Source organism: Suricata suricatta, chromosome 9 (assembly GCF_006229205.1).
Source record: "Suricata suricatta isolate VVHF042 chromosome 9, meerkat_22Aug2017_6uvM2_HiC, whole genome shotgun sequence".
Lineage (NCBI taxonomy): Eukaryota > Metazoa > Chordata > Mammalia > Carnivora > Herpestidae > Suricata > Suricata suricatta.
This window is the reverse complement of record NC_043708.1, coordinates 35830827-35848488: the sequence shown is the minus strand read 5'-3', so window position 1 is coordinate 35848488 and position 17662 is coordinate 35830827. Positions and strand designations below refer to the sequence as shown.

Genomic DNA, 17662 nt, shown 5'->3' with positions numbered 1-17662 from the left:
GGAGTCAGGTGTCTTTGAAAATTCAATCAAAAGCTATGGGTCTTCTACCACAAAAATACACAAAACCGGGGTGCCTGGGTGGCATAGTCAGTTGAGGGTCCAAGTCTGAGGGTCCAACTCAGGCCATGATCCCAGGACTGTGGAATCGAGCCCTGCATCAGACTTTGACATGCAGAGCATGGAATCTGCTTGGGATTCCTGCTCTCTTTCTCTCCCTGCCTCTCTTCCCCTCTCATGCTCTACAGTTAAAAAAAAAACAAACACATCAAACAATCAAAATTCTGCAGTCAACATCAGAGGGTCCACTGACCCCATAAAAACAATCTACAGACATCCCAGGATGCTAAATGAATATTATTACGTGAGCATTAACTGAAGAAGCACAGTGCGATTGTTTAAGATTTACGGTAATTAAGGAAAGGACAAAGTGCCTGCCAGTTTTCCTACCCTCTGATAAATTACAAAGGGTAACAATATGCTCCTAATCTTAAGCGCCCAATTCTTCCTGATCTCATTCTAAAAATGTCTGTTGGTAATCTTCACTCTTGTAACCTTAAATTCTTTCCTAAGCACCAAGGAATCCTTCACTTCCCAACTGAATCCTCAGGTCTTTAAACGTATCCTATTCTCAAAATTTGCCAATAATTTCAGTTCCTAGATGCCTTTCCCAGGTATCACTCAATCCTCTCCCATTATTTATATTTTCAATACTGTAAGAAGCCAATCTCCACCACCATCACCCCCACTCCACCTCCCCACCCCGGCACCACCACCACCACCACCACGAGGGTCAGATCTTATCTCCTTCCAGTCTGAAGACACCTCCAAGGCAAATTCTGGCCAGGATGTATGGTTACATTCCTTATCAGATGCCAGAAGACAAAAAATGGAAATCTCAGATTTCCCCCTGGTAGTTATCATTCCCAAGGCTACTTTTAGATAGTTGTTATTTTATGAAAAGAAACTCTGTCCTTCAGCCAATAATGCAGTGAAATTAACAAAACACTCCTAAAAGTCTGTGTAAGCAGACTCTGAGACCTTTAATTGGAACTTCATTATTTTCTACAGAACTGTATTTTTCCATTAGGTGGCAAACCAGAGCTGTGATTTCTTGTTAAATCAAAGGATATATAAAAGATAAAACACACGGATAACCGAATGACAGCGTATAATTTGAGAACAGGAAAAACAAAGCTAATGATAGCCAATAAACAATAATTAGGACTCAAGGAAAGACTTCAAGAGAAAAGAAAAACATTGTTCAAAATATTATATCTTAAAAGTAGATTCCCTTTGGAAAAAATCACATATTCTACGATTTGATCTATAGAGAGATTTAATCACAGATTAGGAGTGGGGCAGACTTTGAAACCAACAAAAGCTAAGACACAAAGATAAAATATGAAAATACATAATGGCAAACAACCAGTGCAACAAGGCATACTTTCTGCAAGAGAAGGCCTGGGATTTTACTCTAATGAAGACAGTATGCCCAAGATTCTGCCAGAGAACACGCAATCACCATCTACAGGCCTGGCGCACTCCTCAACCCCCCAGCTCCCACCTGCACTGCTGCTCGAAAGCCCAGCGGTGCCCTGTACCACTGGCAACTCCATCCCTGCTCTTCGTTTCTCCTGTCCTCCTCCCATACTGACAATTCCCAGTCTTCATCCCTAGCTTCCCACATCTAGGTCTCCCATAACCTCCAAGCTAACACATCAAACAAAAGTCCACTCCTCAGCTTCCGTCCAAAACCCACTCGTTCTCCTACTATAACTTGTTCAAATAACAGCATAACAAACCACCTAATTCCCAAGCTATCGTGGACCCCTTCCTCTCTCTCTCACTGCACAAACATCCCCACAAAGGCCAAGCGGCTTCAATGTTACGTAAGTGGGTCTGAAATGCCATCCTTTCCTCTCCTTCTCTACTTTCATACCTGTGCTTGCTTTAGGGCCTCCACAGCTTCTCCAAAACACCCCTTTCCCTAATTGATTCTTCTCTGTCTTCAATTTTGGCCCCCTCCAATCTATCTGGCCTTGCAATACAAATCTGACCATGTCACTCAACTGCTTAAAACTTTCCAATGTTTTTTAATCCACTCTCTGAGAGGTTCTTTCAGGAACCAGCCCACACCTGCAGCTTCAATTGCCACCATTCACCTCCTCGACCTCCCCAACACACACACACACACACACACACACACACACACACACACACACACAGTATGCTATGACAACACTACTTGTGTTTCTCTGAATATATCTTGGGTTTGGAAATCTCTTTGCATCATGTAATTCTCTTTTTCATTTCAATGCTATTTCAGCCACTTAGAAAACATGGATTCACCTTTTAACACCTACTGAGACTCTGCTTACTTTGTAGAAAGCCTTCCTTGACCATCTCTACTTACCTCTGACTACCTACCCTCTCTACTCCTTTCTTGCCTGTACATACTTCTATTAATACATGTATGACATTTTCTTACATTCGTTCATGAGTATCCCTTCTACCTGATTTGGAGTTTGCTGACAGAGCAGAACCCAACCTTTATTTTTTTTTTATCATCAAAATGTAAAATCATTCAGTAAATTTTACCTGGAGTTGGCTAAAATAATGTCTTCACCAATGAGATTTCATCTCACATTCGAACTATGCCCCAAAGAGACATTTTTGAAAAGGTAGATGTGCAAATATAAAGAACATAAAATACAGAGAGTTAGAGTTTGGGTTAAAAAAAAATAGCACAAGATTACTGGGAAAGCCAGAAATTCTAAAAAGTCTTTCAAATGGATGCATGACAACAGAACCAAAGAGAAAACATTAGCAGTAAAAATACTGCCTCAAGGACAGAAGCTTGACCCTTGAGGTGATACAAAGCAGAATGGGCCAAAGCCTCAAGGAACTACAAGTCCTGATTCTCATTTTTTCCATCAGATATGCCCTCATGCGAAATACACGAAACAAACCACTTACCTAAGCAACTATTTTGGAAGCAGAATCCATTCTCAATTTCTTAGACTGTGTTGACTGAAAGACCAGTGGTTTTCAGAGCTGGAAGGGGGGAGTGATCTTCATCGACCCCCTCCACTTACAACAGGAAAAACTGGGGCTTGGGAGGAAATGAGTTATTTGCCCGAGACCTCACCATCAGTCAGGCAGAAGCTGAGGACGAGGACGGTGACCCTCCCATTCTCGGGCTGGGGCCCCCTCCACCAGCCTGCACAGCTCTCCCACAGGGAAGGCAGGCACTGCACAGCGTCTCATCCTGTTGACACACGAAGAGCTGCTTTGCTTTCTCAATTCTAGCAGCCTGGAGGTGGTATCCAGACTTCATTTAAATGTGAAAAATGGCTTCCACAACTCAGATTACTTTTCTCTGTCACTCTTTTGTTCCCCTCACAGATTTAAGACTCTCAAAGGACAGGTCCCCTCTGGCAGATTCAAAGAGCTTTTGGGAATATCATGGGAAGTCATTACTCATCCTCTTTATAAAATCTGGCTATCACTTCATTTACAGTAACAAGGAAGAATAGGTGGGGACAGTGATGTTCGGACAACGGGCAAAATCATCTTGGAATCACAGAATTTGAGAACCACTGGAGGCAATGGAATACAATACATCCAGCTGACTGCCTCTCAAGCCACAAACAGGAACTCTGGGTTCCACCAATGACTGTAAAATCAAGCATTTAATAACAGAACCATCAAAACATAATATTATTGAATGAATGCTTGCCATACGTTAGGGGCTATTCTAAGAACTTTATATGGAGTTACCGCCAATCCTCATAAAAGGCCCAAAAGGGCAGGTATGATACAGACGAGGAAAGTGAGCAGTGGCAGCACCAGAATATATATACAGAAGGGGCCTCCAAGGTGGCAAAATGCAAGGGAATAGAGGGCACCAAGTGGGGAGTGGGTTCCAATCTTTCTTGTAGAGCAGTAGCACCCAGCTTGCTAGATTGTATGTGCATCTGAGGAGGTACGGACCTTGACGTACAAAGCACAACAATTTTACTTAGGCAGAGTATTCATGGAGCAGCACAGGAAGGACCCTCCCCTGATCCCACGTGCCTCCTACCACCACACAAAAACCGAGGCCCCCGGAGGAAGGGCTCCAGCCAAGGTGACAAAGTAGGTGTGGCCAGGGCGGGCACTTGAACCCAGGTCTGTGTGGTTCCAAAGTCCTTTCTCTTTCAGACTCCCCCACACTAACTCCTTCCTCTGGAAATGCCCCCAGACTGCCTAAGAACCATGTAAAATTAATAGTTACAATTTCACAAATCATGAGATCTGAAAAATAAACTATGCCCCTGAGAACCCCAAACCACCACTCGGAAAGTTAATTTTCTAATGCCCTAGAACAGCATGCCTGCTACAGATTTAACACCTCCTAAGGCAGGGCTCCAGGATATTTTAAAATGCACGTTCACATACGACTGACCTGAGAGGAGACTTCTAAAAAATTTTTTTGGAAGCAGGTTGGGGGAGAGAAGGAAAAATAGTCTCCATTAAGGGACCAGAGCTCATTTAGAACCAAGTTGTTTCATAAGAATAAAAGAATTTTTGATTATGCCAAATACTGGGTTTAAAAACTAAATATAATCTAATGACATTCAATATTTTGATTTGAGATCATCTGAGAGCCTGAAATACTCACATTTAAGAGGGAATTTATTTATTCATTCAACAAACTCCTAGTAGACCTGCACTCGGAGGTTATTCTGGAGGCCACAGAGATGTGCAGGGCACAGTTCCTGCCTAGAAGTACGTATAGTCTAAATAGAAAAATCAGATAAAGGTGTGAAAAAATTAAAAAGCAGCAAATGAACAAATTCCAAAAGGGTGAATTGCCAAGAAATGAAGGTAGGAGACAACTCTGGGCTTTTCAGGAAAGCCAAATCTTGGAAGGAAGGGGAGAATCAGAGGTGGGACCCAAGAAATACATGAAGGTGTAGAAATAGGAGGAAAAGAAAGTCTGTTAAAGAAAAATAAAATCAGTAAAACATACAGAGGTTCTCACACAAGGGTAAACTGACAGGTATATAAGGATATTCACAGGATAGTGGTTCAATAAATTATGGTGCACCCACACAATGAAACATCATGCACCTGTAAGACAGCAAGAGACAGCTTTATGTGTGTGCTCTGATACATATTATATATAAGTAAGTAAAAAAAACAAGGTACAGATAAGCATGTATAGTATGCCACCACTTGTGTATTTATACTTATATGCTCGGCTATGCTAACATATTCATGGACAATCCATGGAATGATATAGAAGGAAGTTATAAACCGTGGATACCTCTGTTGGCTGAGGACATGGGTAGGTTAAAACCAAGGAGCCATGCTCTGCAGAAGGCAGATGGCCTGGAGAAATCCCTAGGTGTCAGGTTAAGAGGCTTAGAGAGCATGCAAACTCGAGAGCAGGGCTTCCCAACAACAGCACGACTGACATTCAGGGACAGATAATTCTTTGTTGGGGGGCTGTCGTGTGCAACAGGAGATGTTCCGCTGCAATTTGGCCTCTCTCCACTAGATGCTGGTAGCATGCCCCTCCCATCCCTGGGTGTGACTGCCATATCATCTCTAGAAACTATCAAAGTGCCCTGGGAAGCAAAATCACCCCTCAGTTGAGAACCACTGCTCAAGAGCTACAATGTTAATAGTTAACCTACTAAGCATTCTACTACTATATTCTTGAAAATTAACAATGCAACATAGACTCAAACACAGATCTGAGGGAGACACTGGACAATGTTTTGAAATGACCTTCACACATCAGTCACAGTTCCTCAAGTTATGATAACTTACATCCCTTCCCAAATGTGAACTATTCATTTTTAACCATATCTACTTCATCACAGAGGTCTCTTTTCTGTATTTGCTGAATAAAAACGATAAAAGTTAGACTGAAAAGCTAGACAGGGTTCGGCACTACAGAGAGACAGGGCCAGATTCTCCAAGGGGCTTCTCAGTGGTTGCGCTGACCCTTGTGGATCTCTGCAGCATAATTTCACCAATTAGGGGATGAGCCCCACTTCCCCCAGACAGCACGTAGTCTCTAGATCCAAGATCTTCTGGGATGCCAAGGAAGGCAAGCTTCCCATAGAGATCTAGCAGAAAACCATATTTGGGCTCAGCTTTTAAAAAAAAAAAAAACTAATGTAATATTGACCCAATAAGACTATAATTACTTCCATTATGCTAATAAGGTTTCTTCTCATAACTCCTAATGACCACACAAAGTGCAAGACACTGTTCAAAAATAATGAAAGACATCACCCCAGATTTCAAGATCATAATGAGAATGATTAGTTTATAAAGCCAGGAGAGGCTTTAACTAGATTCTACAAATCACAATTTTATTAAGGTTAAAGCCATTTCTAATTTACCACAAGGAACAGGGAGAAAAAAGGAAGAAGAAAAAAATCAAGACATCCAACAGGCTTGAATATTTTTCAAACACAGATCTAAAACGTGTGTTGATTCTCCTGCGTCTTTCTTTTCCCAACGCCAGAAATCCAAGAACACCCTGGCAATCCTGGCTTCGTATTCGGAAGTCATTGGTTCCTCCAGTACTGTTGTAGGTGAAAAGTTGTGGATTTCATTCTCATGAAATCATACTCTTCAAATTTTAGTGTTGTTCCGACTACTTTAGCTTAGCTCTCAGAAGGTTGGCTCTCATTTGTGGAGGTGACCTCCAGTGACCTGACTCTGCAATAATTACACCTGTGCGTCGCTATGGAAGGTGCTGAAAAGTGTCCGCGGCGAAAAAAAGAAACTCACCATTCTAACTACTTCAGGGTAAGTCTGCTCTGTCAAACAGCCTCTGCTTATTGTAATGTAGTCCACCAGTTCATTAAGAGTGGAGCGCTTGTATTCTTTCATTTTAAGATCAGATAGCGTGTCCATGAAGTCAAAAATGACACAGCACTGCTGAAGTTTCTTTAGGAACAGTTCAGGCTGCTCTGAGGATGGAACGTCTAAGAAAAAAAAAGGAAATGGTGTAAGTCTGTCATCAATTTCTAAGTAACAGGAATTCTCTGTGAAAGTTACTTCAAAAGCAAGCTCAAAAAAATAAGAATTCACATGACAACAGTGTTCTTTTTAACAATCACACATGGGTGGGAGGGGATACCACAGCCACTACTTCAGAGACCTTGTCTTTGAAAACTACATGGTACCAACACAGTAGACAGCATTTGCTATTCCACAACCAAAGATTGACCAAAATCCCAAGAGCCATTAGAAAGTTGAAGCAGATTTTAACCAAAAACATCCCATGTCAAAACCCGAGCCAAAAGCACTAAAAAAGGTCAAACTTCCCATTATAAGGTAAAGCCACAAGTCTTCATGGTTTAAATTAGTTTTACTAAAAAAATTTCAAAGCAGAAATGTCAGTAAATTTATTTTAATTTCATGCTGACATCCTTGGTATTTAAGGCAACTGTTGTATGTGTGTTTATATTTTTTGTTTTGTTTTGGCTTGACTCTATGAAGATTCTTTGTCAAATAAACTTGGAAAACCAACCAAATGAAGTAGTATCAATTCTCTCAAAAAGAACACACCGGTGATAGGACAATAAGAGCAAAATATACTTAAACCTAAGCTCTCTTTTATGACCCAACTTATTCCCTTACGGTGGGAGAAAACCACTAACATCTTCATTAGTATGGTCTCAGAATACACATCTGTTCTTTTCCCACAAACAGCAGATCAGACATTTGGTTTGGTGTCATTTCTAAATTATATATATATAAATTTTAAGTTAAAATTTCTCAGTTAGAATGAAAACCTGATTTACAGCTGGACTTGAAACGTGCCAAGTTATAGACAGCCCATTCCATTCCTTTATTTTCACTACTTTATCCCCCAAACTGGAACTTCTCTAAAAAGGCCATGAAATTATGACCAGGCTCTTGCCTTCATACAAGGTGATTAACTCATTAATCCTCAAAACACTCTTAAAGGTAAGCAGGTGGCATTACATTATTTCCCCAAAAAGAAAATTAGAGACTATCACTGAAGTTGTCCCACAAGGAGTAAGTTACGGAGCTGGGCACAGTGCCCAGGTCTCTAACCACATTTCCAAACTCCCTTTGTACTACTCAGGGCCCTTAACAGTGTCTGGCCTGTCACTTGCAACCACCTTCAGCTGCCAGCTTCCCAGTAAATGCTTTCCAGCAGCCATAGAGCATGGGCCACCTATTCTCTGGAGGTAAGTGCGACGGTCAGCAGCACCCACCTTACAACACCAGCAGCCCTAGAGCAAGGCAGGGAGGGCGAGGCTCCTATTCAAAGGGTCCACATGACTCCTCTCCACAGCCCCCTTCCTCTGCTCACATCCCACAACCCAAGTGCTAGTCCAAGTACCTGGACCTCAGAGATAATTCTCCCCCAAAACACTCCCTACTGACATCAACTTTAAGGTAAACTTAGATGACAGTGGGCAGAACACCTGAAAACATAGGATTTCTCTACCAGATACAAAAGAACAAGAAGTAGTCGGTATTTTTGAAGTATGTAGAACATCACTGCTATTCTTAGTAAAAACAAGTTATAAACTTAGAAACTATTCTTAACCAGTAAGTCCTGTCTCCCACCACCACCCCCATGGGTCCCCAAAAGCCTAATGTACTACAAAGACTTTAGGATTTGAGTTAAGCTGTGAAGTATCTTATTCTATGCCCCTAGACTTAATTATGTTCAAAAACAAATCTAACTAAAACTAGTCTAGCCTAATCTAGTCTAAAACTAGTCTAAAGACTATCAGAACTGAGTTAAATTAGACCAAGCTTTCTCTTTAATTGCTACCTGCTTCATGTATTCAAAATTAATTAATGAGAAAACAAAACTAAGCAGCATATGAAAATGGCTATATATCCATAGCCAATGACTAGTTACATGCATAGGACCATGATGATCAAGTACTGAAATCTTGCAAGGTCTAAATCAGACCTCATGCCTCAAAGCTGAATGGAAGTTTTGATGCTGGACAGGGAATAAAACAATCTTATTAATGTAACATTAAGGTTAAAATCTTTAAAGGAGATGTTAATTAACCCTACTTTTGACACAGTAACTTTAATAAGTTTAAAACCCAGACCATTTACATGGAGAACTACATAACTCGGCACATATGAATTTTAAAAGCATCTATAAATGACAGACTTTCCTCCAAAAAATAAACCATCATTTAAGTACTGACAACAATGATTAATCGTTGTGGTCACTGCAAAAACCCTCAAGAGACTCATATATTTTGGTATTTTTAAAATTCAGACATTAACATTTAGTCTTTTTTTATGTTAGGCAGTTGAAACTTATTCTTTACCCAAATTGATGTAATGTCATAGACAAATGTGAAGCAGGCTATCCATCTGCCTAATGGAAAAATAATTGCTTATATTTATTAAGCACTATTGGGTACATTTATTGTGTACTATTCTAAGCATTTTCACATATTATATCTCATATAATACCACAACAGTTCTATGCAGTAGGTACTATTTAACGAGTGAAAAAAACCAAGGCACTGGGAAATTCAGTGACTTGCCCAGAATCATACTGCCAACAAGCAGAAAGACAGGATTCAAACCCAGGCAGACCGGCTCTAGAGCCAGAACTCCTCATCACCATGCAACCATGAAACTCAAGAAAAGGCAAGAGGAATATCAGGCTTCGTAAAACTGGGTGTGTGCAGAGATAAGAAGAGGAAGAACACAGAGAGAAACTGACAATCTCCAACATGCCCCATTCATAAAGGATCAGGCTGAGCCCCTTCTCTACCCTCCCTCTAGCCATTCCTGAGATGAACACATATGGCAATAAGCTATCCTTTATTCTTTATCACAGGCTAAATTCTTCTAAATGATCTCTTCTCCTTAACTTAAGTAACAGAAGTAATCAAGACTGACTGAAAGAAAAAGAAGGGGGAGTGTTCCTCAAAGAGATAATTCAATTATAGCAACAATTTAAAAAAAAATTTTTTTTTTCCATTCTCATTGAAGGAGGACTCTTGTAACGTCTGGTCCTCTGACTGCCTCGAATAGCTATGCTGTTTTTAACCTCCTTGCCCTCATCTCCCCTAATCCCAGCGAGCTATGAAAATGGGTAATGTGAAAATGTAGAACAAGCCAGTATAAGAAAAGAAACACTCTAAGTAGCCCAGAAGGTTTCAATGATATACGTTTAATGTATTACGGAACCATTCCCAAAGCAGATAACAAATATCTTTACAAAGAAACATTTATCTAAAATATCAGGTACTAGGTCGGAAAAAGAAGATCATAAAGGAGGAAAAGAAGAAATCAGATAGGCAATACATTCTAACCATAATGTAATAACACTAAATTTTAACAATTCAAAGTGACCCACCTCCCAAATCCAAGCCACCTGAAAATCTAAACACTTCTGAAGTAACTTAGATTGAAAGAGAACAAATTACAAATTACAGACATTCAGAAATAAATTAGAAATTAATAGAAATAAATTAGAAGAAGTAAAGGTCATCTTAGAATCCCAAAGCAGACCAGGCAGTGGATGGATGCTTGTGTCGTCTCTCTTCTAATGGAAACCTCTGGTCTACACAGCCGTCTCTGCCCCCAGGAGAAGAATCCCATAGAATCATAACCATAAATAATGAGGAATCAATATGTGGTTATATAATACCATGAAGGTCATTAGCACCACAATCCATCCATCTAATGTTAGCATCTGTTTAAAGAGGAGATAACTGATTCAACTATCATAGTTTGATAAGATTCATAAAATCAGATTCTCCTAGTCTGGAATAGCTCTTAAAATTTAGTTGATTTCCATAGTATGTTTCTCAGTCAAGAAAATAATGTAGTGACCAGCTAAGTGGTCAAACCACTTGGCAGTTACATTACTCACTGTACTGTCCCTCTTTTTCTCTCTTAGCATTAGTCATTTTCTCCCATATACCTTTTCTATTATATCTCCCAGCACTCCCCTATCAAATTTCATCAATAAGCTAGGGGAAATGACTACTCCCACTTCCAACATGTTCATACCCAAATCATTTAAAAAGTTACAGGTAACAAGAAGGAATGGGAAAAGGAACATAGAATTCCACAGTGGAGGAGGATGAACGTTCAAACTAAGAGACAAAGATTCTCCTTGTGTCCAAAGGACAGTCAACAGGAGCTCAAATACACTTTAGCCACAAAATCCAACCCCCCTTCCCCACATTATCTGCACACATACATGGGTACACATACACGCACATACACATCCCCTCACCCTCACTATGATTCTATGATTTCAAGAGCTGTTTATTAGTGTTTGTCTATAATTAGCAAAATAAGCTCATTCCTCCCTAGTCAACAGCTTTCATTATTCCATCCCAACTAATGTTTGGGGCACAGGATCATAGATCCAATATCGGCCCATCCTCCCCCAGGGCCTGACTCAGGACTTTGCAAAGCAAAAAGCAGCAAAGGTACAAGAAATGAAACATAAGCTAGGTGTCCTTTGGGTTTAGTGCTCTACAACTTCATTCAGCTGAAGTTGTTGAAAATCAGAACATTAAATTCATACTTTGCAAATAGGCCAATCAAATAAATAAAGAAGATTTATATCATTGTAACATTATTAGTCATATCATCACAGGGGAAAAAATGTAAATTCATTTAAAAAAAGACATGGACTATAGAAATGAATGTGGAAATAGAGTGAATAAGCAGTTCTCTAAGATGATGTTTGCATTGGATGCTAAGCAGTAACATTATTTGAGCTCCTAATGAACAATATTTATAACCAATTATTTTAATTCAAAAGATCTGCAATAAAATCCTATTAACTTAACAATGCTTTTCACCAGAAAAATGTCCTAAGCTATAACTCAGCCTTTTTACATCCCCCTATCCTACTCTCACAAAAATAGTTACCAACAGAGAGAATATAAATATGGTCTTTGATCCCCAACTCCTACCTCGTCCCTTACAACTCTCTGTTAAGTATATAAATCCTTACCCCTATCATATACAATCCTCTAAAACTTCAATAAAGTCAATGAGACTTATTTGCATAAAGCATATGAAACTATAGTTATAGAAAACTAGTTTCGTAGTACTAAGGAGAGCTTCATATAAAAATATTAAGTTTACTCAGCCTTGACAGACTGAAGCAGGGCATGCTAGTACCAGTAGTAAAATGCTTAACTGCCTGTCCATGTGCTTTGTCCAAACCTTGGCCACCAAGTTTACCTCTAAATACAGATACAAGAGGCATTCTCTTCTCGTAGCACATCTTTTTGAAAAACTAAATGGAATTCCATTTTATTAGTGAACTATGCTTAAATTAGGAATTGGTTTTGCCACCCAAAAGATTATAGATATAACCAACTATATTTCATCAAAACAGGGAGACAAAACTATAACTCTTTCTAATGAACCAAGTAATAATATTAGGTTTCCTGTCCTAGGAGCTAGACTATAATATGTTGATTACACAAGATACTTCAACATAAACATAGAAACTAACTCAAAACTAACATGTTAGCTTAAAAAAATATTGAAAACTTCACCATCCCAATTACTTTATTACTGTATTCAAAGCAGTGGCTCAAAATCGCTTGCTGCTGTTGGTGACAGTGGTGGTGGTGGTGCAGTGCCCCCACTACTACATATCTGTATTTTTTAAAGCATTCCAAGTGATTTAAATGTGAGGCCATGCTTGAAAACCACCGTTTTTAAAGTAATAACAATAAAATCCTTCTTTCATCTTCTTCACCTTTGAAATTCTTTCTCTTTTAGTTCACTGAAAACTAACCGTAAGGGGCGACTGGGTGACTCAGTTGGTTACAGCCATCTTGATCACTCTTGATTTTGGCTCAGACCCTGATCTCAGGGTCATAGGATCGAGCCCCGTGTCAGGCTCCACGCTGTACACGGAACCAGCTTAAGATTCTCTCTCCCTCTGCCCCACTTCCCCACTCACTCTCTCTCTCTCCATCTCTCTCAAAAAAATAAAATAAAATAAAATAAAATAAAATAAAATAAAATAAAAAAGATAAAAACCACAATTCAAAAACAAAAAACTTAACCATGAAAACTTGCCTTTTCCAAGCAAAGGGAGGTCCCTGGTAACATCTACAACAGTGGAACATTTCTCCTCGCCTGGACGTAGAAGTGAATGTACAAAGATCGAAAACACTCTGCTCAGCACTAGCATGCGCTTTTCCCACGGGTTCAAGGCACGTCTCATGGTCTCACAGCTTCCTGAGACGGGCCCCAGAGCAAGCACCGCACTGACAGCACGGAGCCTGCTTGGGATTCTCTCTCTCCCTTTCTCTCCGCCTACCCCTCCCCCATGTTCACGCTCACTCTTTCTCTCTCAAAATAAATAAACAAACAAATAAATAAATAAACTTAAAAAAATGAAAGATAAAAAGCATGTCTCATAGAATGGCCACACAGATGAAACAGTAACCAAAACATGAGACCAAGGTGTGAGTATTAAACAAGATTAAACAATAAACTGAAAGGCAGAAAAGGCCAGTACTGATATTTCAAGGTAAAAAGAATGACAGTGATAATCAACACAGACTACTGCAAAGCGCTGTACTAAGCTCTTCCCAGGAATCATCCCCCTTTAATCCTCAGAATACCTTATGAGTGGCCACTATTAATATCCCAGTTTTTCAGAAGAAAGGACTGGGGACCAGAACAGCTAAGTCACTTTCCCCACATCACCCACAACTAAGAGCTGCAACTGGTATGCGAATCCAGGTCATCTTATCCCAGAGCCCACACGGGTAACAATGGCGATGGTGCTGATGGTGACAATGATCAATAACAGCAACTAAACACCCCACCACCAGCACCGGAGCTACGGATAAACTGTGGTGGTTAGACCCTTGCTTAAGAAAAGCTGTAATCCAAAAAAAGTGGAGGAAAATTTGATGGACTTTTCTACAAGCATTCACATATGTTAAGACTTAAACAGCATAAAATCAGCCCTAAACCAGTGAACAATGGTAGACATGTAACTGAAAGTTCTAAATGACAATGTATTAATTATCCTACACAGCCTGGACAATCAACATGTATTTGTTATTATTCTTCGATGGATCTCTCCAGTTTTCCTTTCCCAAAAGCTGACAAATACATGCGGTTCACTTTATAAGCAAAACCCAGAGGTCACCACTGACGCAAGCCAGGGGCTGCTGCAGCAAAATTACAGGATTTAAGGCTCTCACCTTAGTTTGACACTATGTTCCAATCAGAAGAGAGAAAAACACACACACACACACACACACACACACACACACACACACACACACACAGGTTCACACATGCACACACATGCGCATACACACAAAACTTCCTATAAATATTTCTGTTTCCAACCCTTCATATTAACTATCCCTCATGCTTTATCTTCTAATGCCAAGGCAGTCACTGAAACTTGTCAGGACAAAAAAAAAACATTTTAAAATTGATCAATTCCTAATTACAGGCGTAGATTACTTTCCTGCCACAAAAATCACCCAGAGGACAGAGCCACCAAAGCCTCTGGCTGATAAAGTCAATCTATTATTTTTTTATGCTTTTAAGCATTTTTTAATGTTTAATAATTTATTTTGAGACCGCAAATGGGGGAGGGGCAGAGAAAGAGGAAGAGAGAGTATTCCGAGCAGACTCCACACTGTCAGCACAGAGCCAGATGCAGGGCTCGAATCTAGGAACAGCAAGATCATGACCAGAGCCAAAACCAAGAGGTGGATGCTTAACTGAGCCCCCCAGCCATACGCCCCATCAGTCTATTACTAATTCATCACCTACGGGCTTATTTCCAGAGACGGAACCAGGCAGGGCCTCTGAACACCAAAAACTCCTGTAGCGTGCAGGGCTGTATCACCCCATAAGGGGCTGCAACAATTACACAGCGTTCAGAAGTATCTTTGTCAGGGATTCCCTATTTTAAAGGATTTTCTATATCCATGAAATTACAAAAAAAAGATCATGTTGACCTTTTTTTTTTTCAGATAAAAGTCATTAAAACAGTAAGTAGTCACCACTTATTTTCACTATAGTTTCATAAAATGAAAGGTTCCTTTGAAGAGTAAGAGAAGAAAAAGGGCAATCTCCGAATTAACGACAATCCTTCCTTAAATCTGTGTACGTGCACCGATCATCGTGGGTTTTCCACCTTGACCTTCCTTCCACCCATTTACTGCTCACTCTGTCTGGCACCAGGAACGGCTTTCTCACAGCCTGTATGTGGGACTCTCTGGGCCTCATCACTCCTTTGTTCCAACATCTGTCAGCGCCATAGATAACAGAGTTCTGGCTATAATGACATACCAAGTTCATTGTGTCTAGATGGCCGTAAAAGCTGAGAAGATAATCATATACCTACGAGAGCAGAGGAACTGCTCACTTTAGGCAGCCATGTAGGCCTTAGAAACTACGGAACATCAAAATTTCCCCCAGATTTTATACACACCTCCAGCCAAGAACTTGCCACATGATATTGGTACTTTTTTTTTAAACCAGTGAATCAAATGCATGTCTTGTTCCTCTTTTAATACCCAGACCCAAGGAGAAGTTTCTAGAATATGGTAAGTACACATACAGAGACAATTTCAATCAATAAATTCTACATATCAAATCTTCTTTCTCCACGTTTCCAGCTGTAAATTAGAATTTTATTCCTCTGGAAATAAAATTATACTGCAAATAGAGTGAAAAGTTTAATATTAATATTAAGTAAAATGAATTGTTTCAATATTTTAATAATACCAAGTCATAAAATGAAAATTAGAAAATAAGAATGGGGGCACCCGGGTAAGAATGGGGGTGCCTGGGTGGCTCACTCTAGGTTAGGCACCCAACTCCTGATTTTGTTTCAGGTCATGATCTCATGGTCCGGAGATGGAGATTGAGACTCCTGTTGCTTAGGATTCTCTCTCCCTCTTCCTCTGCCTCTCCCCTACTCATACCCTCGCACCCTCTCTCTCTAAAAACAAACAAACAAAATACCCTAAATAAGGATGGGCTAAACAAGTCAGACAGAGAAAGACAGACACTGTATGATGTCACTTACATGTGAAATCTAAACAAGCCAAACTCTGAGAAACAGAGACCAGAATGACAGCTACCAGGACCTCGAGGACGAGGTAAATGGAAAGATGTTAGTCAAAGAGTACAAGCTTCCTAATATAAAATGAGTAAGTTTCAGGGATCTATGTATAATATACTTGAAAATTACTTAGAGAGATCTTAAACATTCTCACCACAAAAAACGAAATAGTAATTATGTGACCAGATGGAGGTGTTAGCAACATGCTATATACACTTTATACAATGTTACATGTCAGTTACATTTCAAAAAAGGTGGAAGGAAGGAGGAAGAAAAGACAGACAAGGATGGTTCTTTAATGATACAATATTTATGAACATAAAAAGAAAAAAACAGCCCAGCTTACTTGACAAAAACCTAACTAAAAAGGCAGTTCCTTAGTTTCTTAAAATACCACCTCCCTCTATTAATCTAATAAAATAATGCCTTCTTTTCTAACATTTCATTAAAAAAAATCTATTCTGTATAAGTCTAATTACATGAAACAGAAGTTGGTGTTTTGATTTTTTACTTCGCTTTTCTGTTGAGTGTCATTGCAACTACTGTATTGTAAATGATGGAAAATAATTGCATATGTTAAAAAAATATGAAACTTTATAAAGTAAAAAAATAAATAAAATTTTTAAATTAAAAAAAAAAATCTAGTTGGGGGGCACCTGGGTGGCTCAGTCAGTTAAGCGTCCAACATCAGCTCAGGCCATGATCTCATGGCTCGGTCGGTTCAAGCCCTGTGTCAAGCTCAGTGCTAATAATGCAGAGCCTGCTTAGGATCCTCTCTCTCCTCTTCTCTTTCTAAACTCTCTCTTTCTCTTTTTCTCTCTCTCTCTGCCCCTCCCTGAATCATGCTTCTCTATCTCAAAATAAATAAACAGTTAAAAAAAAAAAGAAGCAAAGTGTCAGTGAAGTTTATTTTTAAAAAGTTTAGTTGAGGGGCGCCTGGGGGCTCAGTTAAGTGTCCAACTTCGGCTCAGGTCATTATCTCATGGTTCGTGGGTAGGAGCCCTGTATCAGGCTCTGTGCTGACAGCTTGGGAGCCTGGAGCCTGCTTAGGATTTTGTGTGTGTGTGGGTCTCATTTCTCTCTGTCTCTCTGTCTCTCCCCCCCTTCCCCCCCGGAGCCTGCTTAGGATTCTGTGTGTGTGTGTGTGTGTGTGTGTCTCACTTCTTTCTCTCTCTCCTCTCTCTCTGCTCCTCCCCTGCTCATGCTGTGTTGTTCTCTTTCTCAAAAATAAACAATGAAAAAAAACTTTTTTAATTTAGTTGATTTTTTTAAATAAACAAAATGGTTTATATTCAAGGATGAGAGAAAAGTACTCAAAATGAAGATGAATGTACAACATTAATGAAATAGTATAATTTGGAATGCCTTCCATAGCAAAAATAACCTGATAATTTTGCCAAGTTTATCATTAATAAATGAAAAGGTAGAAGGTTTAGGGGTGCCTGGTGGGTCAGTTGGTTGAGCATCTGACTTCAGCTCAGGTCATGATCTTATGGTTCATGAGTTCAAGCCTCACATCAGGCTCTCTGCTGTCAGCACAGA

At 39.7% G+C, this 17662-nt stretch overlaps 1 protein-coding gene across 3 annotated transcripts in view; it reads right to left on the bottom strand.

Annotated features, from left to right (window-relative positions):
- Window positions 1-17662, bottom strand: part of PPP2R5E (protein phosphatase 2 regulatory subunit B'epsilon) — a 144696-nt gene that overhangs the window by 60187 nt on the left and 66847 nt on the right. For all 3 annotated transcript variants that reach the window (XM_029950548.1, XM_029950547.1, XM_029950546.1), the window contains exon 3: window positions 6796-6992. In XM_029950548.1, the coding sequence (XP_029806408.1) occupies window positions 6796-6992 (197 nt within the window). The remainder of the gene's footprint in view (window positions 1-6795; window positions 6993-17662) is intronic.